General features: G+C 24.8%; 1 protein-coding gene across 1 annotated transcript in view; it reads right to left on the bottom strand.

Annotated features, from left to right (window-relative positions):
* Window positions 1-1,218: 1,218 nt before the first annotated feature.
* Window positions 1,219-13,776, bottom strand: part of LOC100197655 (cyclin-dependent kinase 7) — a 28,125-nt gene continuing 15,567 nt past the window's right edge. The window contains exons 10-12 of the mRNA XM_065816825.1: window positions 8,044-8,193; window positions 2,271-2,418; window positions 1,219-1,931 (exon numbers count right to left, since the gene is read on the bottom strand). Coding sequence (XP_065672897.1) covers window positions 1,903-1,931; window positions 2,271-2,418; window positions 8,044-8,193 — 327 coding nt within the window. The 3' untranslated portion in view covers window positions 1,219-1,902. The remainder of the gene's footprint in view (window positions 1,932-2,270; window positions 2,419-8,043; window positions 8,194-13,776) is intronic.

Raw genomic sequence — 13,776 nt, 5'->3', positions numbered from 1 at the left:
ATATTTACATATAAGATATGTAAATATGTTACTTGTTTATTATATTATTATAACTCAAATTCAATGTATGTTCTAAACCTCTCACAGTAACTATTTTATTTAACATATAAATATACTTTGTCAATTAAAAAAAAATAGAAAATTTGTAAAAAAATGCACCATGCATGCTGGCAACACACAATTATGCTAATATATAAAATATTATTATCTTAGCTAAAACATCATTTCTGTCTGCATGAACTAACGATTGCTGTACATTTGAATATGCCTAAGACAATTGTTTATGATATCATTCAGTGCATCGATTCAACAGATGGCATCAATCCAGAAAAATCCTGCAGAAGAACAAGAATTACCTCTCCAAAAATCCAAAATATACTGAAGAACAGAATCCAAGATCACAAGTTCTTACTTAAATGCCTCTTAGTGTGAATGTTAATGCTGATCATAATTATTATAATCAAAACAATTTATTTATTTTTAAAAAACTTACAAAATATTTTTTTAATTCAACAGCGTTATTGCAAAGTAACTGTTGAATTTTATTTACCACGCTTAAAACCATAATGTGTTGCAATGTTTGAAATTGTATTAAAAATTTAATACAATTTTATTGAGTTAAATTTAAACTTTGTTTATCAATGATATAAAAAATAGCAACTAAAAAAAGTTTATACTTGTTGGTCACATTGAAAATATGGATGCACACCTGTTGGTTGTAGAAGATCTAGCTCAGAAATAAATTTTGATTGTGGAATTGTACAAGCATGCACAAGCGTTAAGTGTTAAAAAAAAAAAGTAAAATAATTGCTGATAATCTTGATAGGTTACGGATATTTTATAAATAAAAAGTTTTATGCTAGTGCAACCATCCTTTTCTCTTTTTCTAAATTTCCATTATGCAACCAATGTTCATATTTTTAATTGTGTTTTGTTCGAATTTTGATTTTGTGCATAATGTGTAATATAAGAATGCAGTTCGATTTGTTAAGTATTTGCTTATTAATAAATTTTATTATTATTAATAATATTTATTGATATTATTAAAATTTAACAATATTTGTTTCTTATTAAACAGACAAAAAAATTATAGCTGTTTTTAATTGGATTGATTTTTCAGTCAAGTTTTTAATTTTAGTATTAGTATTAGTTTATGTTGTGACTGGTATTACGGTTTTAAGCACACTTACTGACAGCTGATTGTTGACATCTTAAATCTTGTCTTTTTTTTTTTTTTACAATTTACGGTTTCTTTTATTGGGTTTTCATTTCCTTGAGACTAAGAGAAACTGTTAAGCATGATGCTATCAAGAATGTGGCAGAATTTAATCTATGTATCTCTTATTCACAAATGAAGCACTCTACCACTACACTACTTCTGCATATGATATATGTGTAAACTATTTTTAATAAAAAAAATCTATGAATAATAATTATATTTTTTATATTAGGAAAATATTCAATATTGATCAACTATATCAACTTTTTTTAAAACTTTTTAAATTGATTTAAATATCTGAACATAATGAAAATAATGTAAATATATTTTTTTTTAAACTGAAAAAATACTTTACTTTTATAATTAAATAATTTCTATTTTTTCATATTCAATTTTTATTTAATTTTTTTGGGTTTTCATATTAAAGTCTAACTTGAACTTAAAAATAATGTTCATAAATTCTTGGAAAGTTCACAAGTGCTTGGAAATACAATTGATAGGTTATTGTTGTGAAGCATTAAGTGTTTCCTATAACATCATCTTAAAGCACTTGGTGGTCTATTGGTTTTAAGAACTTGGCTATACATTATTTTTTAGCATTTGGTGGTTCAACATTGTTAAACATTTAGTGGTTCATCATTGGTAATCTTTGCCGTTCATCATTGGTAAGTTTCTCAGAAACTTTAGAAAATCAACTTTTTCGCAGTAATATCTATAAAAAAAAATTAAATCTTAAACAATACTAAACCAAATTTAAATGTCTAGTGAGTGAAAAAAAACTATTTGTGTTTAAAAGATTTGTGCTATATACAAAATATGTGTGTTAGATGACTGCTTGCATTAAACTCAAACAATCTGTGTTAGAAGAAAACTAAGACTATAAAAGAAGCTGCTTCTGTTATATAGAAACTGAGTTTAAAAAAAAACTGATTTTGCTAAATACAGTGCGTCAAAAGAAAACTGCTTCTGTTAAATACTATGCGTCGCTTTAACTAAACACTGTTTGTGTAAGTTAAAATCTACTTTGTTAAAAACTTAGTCAACAACTAACCATGATCTGAAGAATCATTTAATTTTCTCTTAAGTGAAATACTGATCGATTTGACTTCCTCATCACCAGCTAATTTTTTTCCTGGTTGAGGAAGCAATTCACAAGGTGTTGGTGCAGGACGATTTGAAAAATATGGATGTTTGAGAGCCTAAAAAAATGAAAATTATTACTGTTATAAAACTATTATTTTTTTATTGCATATTCATATGTGTATATATATATATATATATACATATATATATATATATATATATATATATATATATAATATATATATATATATATATATATATATATATATATATATATATATTTATTTATATATATACACTTATATATTTATATATATATATATATATATATATATATATATATATATATATATATATATATATATATGTATATATATATATATATGTATATATGTGTATATATATGTATATATATATGTGTATATGTGTGTGTATATATATATATATATGTATGTATATATGTGTGTGTATATATATATATATATATATATATATATATATATATATATATATATATATATATATATATATATATATATATATATATACACATACATTTCATTCTTTAAATAGATCAAAAGCAACAGATATCAAATTTCATCCAAAAGTTTTTATTACATCCACAAGTTATGACTAAGTAACTTTAAACCCCCTCCTCTCCTTAATAAGTTTTTTAAAACAAAATCTATTTTTACAATTAAAATTTTTGAATTAAAATTCTTGCATTTTTGAAGTTTATATACTATTTGAATGCCCACAACTAATTTGTTAATTAAAATAGTGTTAATTATATACAGCAAAAATGATAAAAAGTTATAAATTTAAAAAGAAGAAGCCAAAGCTAAATTACCTTAATATTAATAGGCTAATTTAATAGTTAATAGTAGTTGTCTTAGGGCATTTTAAAGTAGTTTCTAGGCTTTTCTATACGTGGTTCTATATTTTATTATATCTACACACGGTCCAACCAAATTAGAGCTGATAAGTTTCAAGAAGAATTGATGTTGTCTATTGTTTAGTTTAACAATAAAAATTTAAATAATCGTTTGATTGTTGTTGGCTGTTTTTATTTTTCTAACTTTTATAGCCTATTTTTAGTTTTCTTTTAAATTTGCCTATATTTCAGTATACTTTATTTGTAAAAATTTTATTTATAAAAATCTGCTGGAAGTTGTCAAAAAAATGTTGCATTATGCTTCTTTTTAAGGTATCTTATTATATATTTATTAGAAATTTTTAAATTGGTTCTTACATGGTTTTATCTTTTTTATTATTTTAGATAAAAATATATTGAATGACATTGCTTTATTTTTATTAACTATGTTGTGCGTTGTAGTCTGAATTCTTTGTTACATTAAAAATAATTGATACTAATTAATGTTGTTTTATATATTAGATAAATTTAAGTTGATTTCATAAACAGTTTGTATTTTTTTTTTTTCATACTATCTTGTAAATTATATATACTTATATATATATATATATATATATATATATATATATATATATATATATATATATATATATATATATATATATATATATATATATATATATATATATAATAATCTTAAATTAAATTGTTATAGGCATTTATTTTAGAAATTGTTGTTTTGAATAATAAAACTATTTTAATTTTTGAATTCAATGGCAGTGGTTAAACTAATGAGTTAAATTGTAAATGTTTATGTATCATATTTATTCTAAAGTAATTGCATTTGATTTTTTTTTTTTTTTTTTTTTGATTTAGCTCTTTTAAATAGTGTTATATAGTTAAATAAAATGGTTTTATAGATAAGAAAAAAAGTAAGATTCAACATTGTGTTTTTGTTTTTATTACCAAATAATATCTTTGTTATTAGGATTGCATGTTTTTGTTGATTTTTCTTGAACAATATTATTTTATTTTATTTAGATATGTTTTCACCATTTTAGATTATTAATATTTTGTTATTTTTATTCCGTTTCTTTTCTTTCCTTTTTTTTTTTCTTTTAAATAACGGGAATTTATCAAAGTTGTTTGTTTTATGTTCACTTAAAATAATAGTAATTAATTTTATAGAAAAAATCATAACTCTTAAGATTCTTTTGCATTTATTTGTTACAACAGTAGTAATACTACTGTTAATATGTTTATTGATAATAGTGAAATTGAAATGGATGACATTAGGCTTAGATAAGTTATTAGAAGAAATACTACCAACTTAAAAATAATTGATACTTTAGTGAAATGATTAGAACTAGGCAAGCTAAAATTAATCGTCGTCAAAATTTAAGAAATGCTGCTTGGCAAGAAGAAATTAATTTATACCTAAATTACAACATCATGGTTAGGCATGTTGAAAGTAATTATCACATAAATGAAAGAATATTTTTTATCATTATTTTTTAATATGTTAGAACTTATAATGCCTTTATTTATTGATAATGTGGTTTAACCTATGAATCATAGGCCGCCATGTTTTAAAATATGTGGTCAAGTGTTTCATTGTGTAGGTAGTCTTAGAACAGATCAAGATATTCCCCCAACATTATCAACTGTATATCTCTGACCCACTTTGAGCAGTAAATTTTAGAAAGCAATAACATAGCAATCAACTTTACTTACATAATTTAATGTTTTATTTGCAAACTATAGTTAGTGAAGTTGCAGTTGTATATATTGGAGAAAATGGGTGTTCCACTTACTTCCAGGGAAGTTATTTAACCAAAAGGTAATTTAGTAGTTATATTGAGAATAAGGGATCGTCCATAAATTATGTAGCGTGAAATTAAACTTATAGACAAAAAACAAAGGATTAAAAGTTTTCCCTTGCAGAGTCTTAAATTAAATCAAGTATATAAGCAACCTTTTAAATCCAGCGAAAACGAGCAAAATAATCTCCTACTTATATTTTTTAAATAGGTTTTGCGTTGTGTAATTTATGGACAATCCCTAACTTAGATTATACAGTTTATTTGCCTTTTTTTCCCCAAGAGATGGCATAATTGGGGCGCAATCCTGAACATGCAACATTGGTTAGAAATCAAGTTTTACAATTATGGACCTTCAGTAAGACAAAACTTCTGTTCAATAATTTATGGCAAGAAACTATTTCAGCAATATGCTCCTGATGCAAATTGAAGTGCAGTGTCTTGCTTTCATAGAAATAACCAAAGCAAACTGAGAAACATGCAATATGATGCCTTACATAAGGATGTAAGCAACCTTGGTAACAATCATAATGTTAGGCCAGGGTGCATTATATTTTTCTATTTACTTAGGAAGTCTTAAAAAAAACTTTGAAAATGCTATGGCTATAATTAAAAATTAAAAAGTTTAAGAAATTATTTCAATTTTAGTAAAAGTACTTTAAAAAAAAAATCTATAAAATGAATAAACTTGAATATAGAACATATATTAAAACTCGTGCTCTGCTTGGATTTCCATTAACTGAGATATCCACCAAACTCGAAAAAGTTTATAAGGACCAAGCACCAAAATATAAAACAGTTGCCAAATGGGCCGCTTTATTTGATAATGGAAGAGGAGAGTGTGTTTAGAAGATGACCCACGCTCTGGACGCCCAATTACCACCCATACATCTGCAAATATCGAGTTAGTTCGGCAAATAATTGAAGATAATCCTCATTCAACTTTTGACGATATTATGGAGTAATCATCTATAACCTATATACATTAGGAGAAATCATACATGACTCACTAGGGCTAAGAAAATTATCATCACATTGGATACCCTACAAATTAACAGAAAAAAATCGAAAGGAAAGAGTTGAAACCTGTCGTGAAAATTTAGCAAAATTTGAAGAAGGTAAATGGTGATTGTGTGATGTTTTTACTGGTGATGAACCGTGGTTTACCTTAAAACAGATTGGACACAAGTCATTTAATGCCAGCTGGGTAGCTGAAGGTGAATCTCCTAGAACAGTAGTACGACAGGCCCATTTTGAAACAAAAAACATGTATTCTATCTTCTTTAAGACAACAGGTTCATATTGATTATTTGGAAAAAGGTAAGACTATAACATCTAAAAATTGAAAACTGCTTGAAGTAAATTATAGAAAAAATAAACAAGCAAAGACCTACCTTAGGTACAAAAGAAATTTCTTCATAACAATGCTAGACCTCATGCTACAAAACCAGTGAAAACTTTCCTAGATCAAGCTGGATTCAATATAGTTTGCCACACACCTTACTCCCCAGACTGCGGTCAAATAGACAAAAATCATCAGATTTTTGGCTATTTGACCGCATCAAAACTCATCTTGACAATCATACAGATGTTGAAAGTCAAAAAAGACAAATTACAAAGATACTTTTGGCATACCTATTGAAGACTATAGAAAAACATTTGAGAAGAAAAGGTTGAAAAGGATGCAACAATGCATAAATAATAGTGGTGAATATTTTGAACATTTTATAAAATAAAATAAAAAATACATTTATTTGTAATAGTTCATTGAGAGGTTGTGCAAACTTTCCTGAAGCCCTAAGTACTACACACTAAAAAAAAAAGGTAGAAATTTCTACCTTAGGGTAGGATATGTGATATACCCTTAGAAAGATATAATTTTCTACCTTTTAAGGTAGAAAATTATATTAAAAACAATTATTTGTCATACAATTTTTTAACTTACAGGTATAATTTTCTACCTTACAAGGTAGAAAATTATACCTTACTAAGGGTATCCTTACTAAGGGTATCACATATCCTACCTTGACTAATAATTTCTACCTTTAATTTTTAGTGTGTAGAATTTGTTAAGCTACATATCTTTATCCTTTTTTATAAAAATGCTTTTTAATGTTATTAAAAAGTGGTAATTAGTGGTAATATTAAAAAGCCTTTTTTTAATGGTTAATTGTGATATAGCTATTTTGTGCTAATATATATTTTTTTGTGATTGTCATTAAAAAAAATAACTTAATTTATGATTATAACAATTTATTGTAACTTTTTTTTAACACAGTGTCTTTAAAACACAGTCTGTGTCCTCTCTGTTTAAGGAAAGTTTATTAATAAAGGGGAGCATTATTGGTACTCTCTGTTATTACATAGCTCTTATGTATTTTTTGATACCATAGTTAATAATGACCATGTTTAAGAAATGTTTTACGAATCACTAATTCATGAACACACAAAAAAAAATACTCTGCTCTATTAATAAACTTACTTAATCTAAAACACAATAATAAATATGTAAAATAATGCTTTTGTAGTTTTAGATGATTTTTTTTTATTTTCTTAGGTATCGGTTAGTTGTACTTGGCTTTGCTTCTATGGCGCTTGCTGTTATTAAAAAGAACCTAATAACTTAAGTTACCAAATGACAAGACAAATAAAAGCAAGCAAAGCAAAAAGATTAGTTTTTATAGATAGGGGTGCCATTGTCCGGATTTTTACGGAGGAGAGCCCAATGCTAAACTAATCAAAACTTTTATAGCGTTCTTCAGCAGAAAAACCGGGACAATGGCAGCCCTATATATAGATGAATTTGTATTTTATATTTTTCAGATAATATATCAAGTTAAATTGTTATTAGTTATTTATTTATTACTAACCGGTATTACAGGTTGCTTACTGCTGGTTATAAATAACAAACTGAGAATGAATTTTATAAATTTCGTAAGTTTTCTTCTTTTTTATTTTGAAATTTACTTAAAACTTGGTATATTTAAAAATTTATTTTTAAATTTTTAAGCAATTTTACATCAAAAAGAAAATAATTTCAAAATTACCTGAGATGCAGTTATCCTCTTGAGTGGATTATAAAGAAATAGCTGATTGAGTAAGTCCAAAAGATCATCTCCTGCAGCAGAAAATATTTCATGCAAAGGAATTCGTGGGAACTTTTTAAATTCAACAAAATCAGATAACTCTTTTAATTCCTAAAAGCAATTTGCATATATTTTAAAATTATTCTTTCTAATGAAGTGATGAATGAATATAAGGTGATAAACAATAAATTTAAAGTAAAAAATGATGAATAATAAATATGATATGATGAATGACAAATGCGAAACAATGAATGACAAATGTGAGATGATGAATGATAAATATGTGATGAATGAAAATTGTGACATGAAGAAGGATAAATATGATAAATGTCATGAGTAATAAATGTGATTTGAGGGGGGGGGGGGAATTTTAAATATGAAGTGGTGAATAATAAATGTGATATAATGAATAGCAAATCTGAACTATCTAAGTAATAATGTTAATGTTTTTGTTTTAAATCTTTAAAAAAAAAAAACATTTACATTTATTTACAGTTAAAGTTTTTCTTTAAAAAAAGAATACTTAATTGAAAATTATCCTATTCAATCAATATTTACAAAAATATATTAATGTACAAGAAATAAGGTTTATTGAACATAAACAAAAGAAAAAAATATCAATTAAACCCTGGTAATTTAATAAAATATTTTCCAGTAGGGTTTGATGTAAAGTCACAGTTTTTAATATATACAGAGACTTATTTAGCAAATAATTTACTAGTTTTGAATTGTGTGTTATAGATGTTTCAAAACTTGGTGGTTTTATTATTTTATTTCCTTAACATAAAAACTTTTTTATTAACTTTAGATTGTAAAAATAGCTGTTGAGGACAAACTGACAATTTCATGAAAAAATATAAGTTGAAATTAAAAAGTTTAAAAAAGAAAAAACACTTTGAAACTTTTTTCGCATTTGTTTACCCAGTTAATTATTTTTTAGGTAAGTATTTATTTACCCAGGTAATTATTATTACCTAACTTTGTAGCATAGTTGTTTAAATTCTATACAATATTAAGATGACATTTTATACATACATGCATATATATAGCAATGACATTTGTCACCATTGCAAAGTTGTATATATATATATATATATATATATATATATATATATATATATATATATATATATATATATTATATATATACATATATATATATATATATATATATATATATATATATATATATATATATATATATATATATATATATTATATATACATATATATATATATACATATATATATATACATATATATATACATATATATATATATATATATATATACATATATATATACATATATATATATACATATATAAATACATATATATATATATACATATATATATATATACATATATATATATATACATATATAAATACATATATATATATATATATATACATATATATATATACATATATATATATATATATATATATATATATATATATATATATATATATATATACGCCTCTGCAGGAATGGCAGACAATTGCCTGCGCATAACTTCACACCTGTGTAAGACAGTTTGCACTGGCAAAGCAATGTCTGTGCAAAATACAATTATATTTTTTTAAAACAGCAAAATTTAATGTTTTACTGAATTTAATGTTTTTTTGGTTGAGTTGTATTTTACTTACATAAACAAAAATAGTAAAAAAGCATTTAGTGTATTTAAAATAAAATATCACTTTAATAAGTATTATGTATTTATATAAGAATATAAAAAAAAAAAAGCAAAAAATTGTTTATTCATTATTACATTTTTGTGAAATGTTTTGGCAAATAAACTCGATAAGTTCAAATGACCAATATAAAAATTTCATTAAGAACCGTATTTTAAAAAATGTAAAAAACAACAAAGAACTTTTTAAAAAGCTATTCAAGTTTTACATTTTTAACGGAAAACAATTTAAAAATAAAATATAAAATTTAAAACAATTTAAAAATAAAATTCAACCTATGCAAACTACTCTTAAAACAAATTTTTTTAATACAAAATTTTTTTAAAGTTGTGTTTTAACTTAAAATGTAAAATACAACTGACTTATTGTGAAAGTAATAGATAAATATTTAATAACTAAAGTATATATATATATATATTACACATTTAATAACATTTTATAACTAAAATAATTTTTTTTTTTATAAATAGTTTAAAAAATTTGTTCAATTATGTAACACAAAAACAATTTAATCAAAAGTATTGAACTCATTCATTTAAGTTTTAATTACAAAAACCTTTTCTAATAACTATCTGCTTAGAGCCAGTGTAACTTCTCAAATTAGAAAAAAAAATTTACAAAGAAGAGGAGTAACAAATGAATTTTTTTTATAAATAGAATTAGGAAGAAACAAAAATAGAGTTAAAACTAGACTTAAACTAGAGTTAAAAAAATTTGGTCAAATACAACATTCTTTTTAACAGTTTTCCTAGCTAAACTACTAAAAAGTATAAAAAGTATTTCTATATCCAAAGATGGATGGATGGCATGGAGACCACATCTAGGAGATATCTTTAAAATTGAACAAGTTCAGCAAAGAGCTACAAAAGTTGTATGAAAAATCTTTCGTATAAAGAGCGAATAAATAGACTTAATCTAACAACGCTGGAAATAAGAAGAAATCACGGAGATCTGATCCAAATGTTTAAGCTGGAAAATCATTTAGAAATAGTAGAGTAGAACTCACCTTTAACAGGAAATATTAGAAGAAATTTTGTGTGAGAGATTATCAAAAACTCAGACATTCAACATTATTTTTTTTAAAACAGTATTTTAAGGAGTGGAACAATCTACTGAATGAAATTAAAACATCAAAATCAGTCTATAAATTTAAGGTTTTATTTGACAGGCTAAGCTCAGGCTGTTATAGCCCACTGTCTGCTGTTGGTGGGCTGCACATTTAGTTTATATAAATTTATATTTATAAATACTCTGTGAAATATTATTTATGCAGAAATATATATACCTATTACAAAATGTTACAATGCTTAAATAAATATCAGAAAAACAACGTATGCTGACTAATGTGTTTCTAATCTATTTATGATATGATACAAAACATTACAGAGTTACTAAAAACTAATTACTAATTCTAGACCATTTTTGACAGCGCTGATCGTATTTGGGCGCCACCCAAATTAAAATTTGAGGACTTTTTTTTTTTTTTTAACGGCAAATATTGTTTTTTTTTGCTTAAAAAACCAAACTTTTTCCTAGAATAGGCCCTGCACACACACACACATAATATATATATATATATATATATATATATATATATATATATATATATATATATATATATATATATATATATATATATATATATATATATGTATATATATATATATATATACACACATATATATATACATGTATATATACATATATATATATATGTATATATTCTGTTTTAATGGTTCTAAAAGTCATCATACTTTTTAATGTCATATGATAAAAAATGCATTTATTGTATCTTTTATTGTGAATTTAATTGTATAATAAAAGAAAAGGAAAAAAGGGAAAACAACGTAATAATTTTTGGCATAACTGCATCAAAAGTTTTGGATACTGCAAATGCTAAAGAGGAAGATAAAAAATTAATCCTAGATATGTTTAGTTCAATCAACTCAAATATTGAACCTAAACAAATTATAAAGCTTAAATCTAAATCTGATAAAGAACCACCGTTTGTTGTCGTCCTTAATAATAAAAAAGAACAAAATTCTTATTTAAAAGCTGCGAAAATTTTAAAAAGTTCAAGCAGGTTTAGCAATGTATTTATCAACTCTGACTTAACTGAAGCCGAAAGGTATAATGCCAAATTATTAAGAGATAAGTGCAAAAAACTAAATTTAGAAAATGCACAACATTTGGTTTATTATTATGGAATACGTAACGACAGAGTTGTTAAAATCGTCAAGTTGCAATTAGTTTCAAATAACAGGAAATCAAATCTGAACTGTTACGAATCATTAACTTCTGTTGGTTTTAACTATATGTCAATTAACAATAAATTTTCGTCCAAAAATAACTCGATTTATCAAATAAGCAAAAAAGTTAAAAATAAAAAAATTAGTCGAAAAAATATTGCTAACAAACAAATTAATTTCAATAACAATGACAGCCTTTCTTTACAAAAAAATTCAAATAAAAAATTTTCTTTTCTCTTTTTAATGCAAGAAGCCTTGCCAATAAACTTCATGAGTTTTATTTATATGCCGAGGCTACAAAACCGGCTGTAATCTGTGTGTGTGAGACATTTTTCAATAATAAACTTTCTAACGCTATTTTATGTCCTAAAGATTACTCAATTTATCGCAAAGACCGTATTAAAATTGGCGGAGGAGTCGCAATTTACTGTAGAAATGACATTAAAGTAGAACAAGTACAGATTAAGCAAACAGATACTGATATTGATATCATCTGTGTTGATATGATTTTTGGATCTCAGAAACTCTGTCTAATAACTTGCTATCGTCCACCTTTCTATACAATAACAGATGTTGCTTATCTTGAATTGATGATTTTAATTATTTATAATTTATGTTACTCGGTGTCGCAGATTATTATTGTTGGTGACTTCAACTTACCTAAAATGGATTGGCCTAGCTATGTCTCACCAAACGAAAAGTGTCATAGTATATTCTTAAATTTGGTAAACGAACTCGGTTTGCACCAATTTGTTAAAGAACCCACGCGCAATATGAATTTTCTTGATCTTGTTTTTTTGAATAACAGTTCTCTTATAAGTGATATATCTGTTGAGTGTCCTTTTAGCACTAGCGACCATAACACAGTCCAATTTTCTATAAATACGAACAATTTCAACCAGTGGGAAAATAAACCAGAATCTTTCTACGATTTTTCTAATGCTGATTTTAAGAGCCTTGAGTTATATTTATCAAAAATAAATTAGGATTTCGAGTTTTCTTGTGCCTGTACAATTGAGGATTACTGGAGCATTTTCCTAAGGCTTTTTGGTACTGGTATTAATGAATTTGTACCTATTAGGAAAAAATATTATAACAAAATGAGTAATCAATACCCAAAATACATTAAAAAAATCTTAAGCCGCAAAGTATTATTATGGAAAAGATGGACAAATAATAAAACCATTTATAACAAATCAGCTTACAAACAGAATGCCAGGAATTGCAAACTAATCTTATCTAATTACCAATTGAAAATTGAATTTAACCTAGTAGAAGGATATAATATTAGCAAGTTTTATAAATATGTTAATAATAAAATGAACATCCTTAATAAGCACCACCATCTAATAGACAAAAATAACAACAACAAGGTCACTTCCAGTAATATAGAAATTGCTAACGTGTTTAATAATCACTTTGGAAGTGTTTTTACGGACGATAATTGCTATTTGCCTAATATTGCCACCTATGTTAATGATCCAATAAGTATTGACACGGTTTTTTTTTCCGTGGAGTCAGTGTATAAAACCCTAATGGGAATTAATCCAAGTACTTCGTTTGGTCCTGATGGTCTACCTAATGCAATTCTTAAAAAGTTAGCTCATGTTTTATGTTTTCCTCTTTCATATATTTTTGAGGGTAGTTTTACATCAAAGGCTTTACCTAATCAATGGCGCAAAGCTTTTGTCTCCCCAATTTTTAAAAACGGAGCTACATCGGATCCTAACAACTATAGACCCATCTCT

Source organism: Hydra vulgaris, chromosome 13 (assembly GCF_038396675.1).
Source record: "Hydra vulgaris chromosome 13, alternate assembly HydraT2T_AEP".
NCBI classification, from domain to species: Eukaryota; Metazoa; Cnidaria; class Hydrozoa; order Anthoathecata; family Hydridae; genus Hydra; species Hydra vulgaris.
This window is presented reverse-complemented; position numbering and strand designations above follow the sequence as displayed.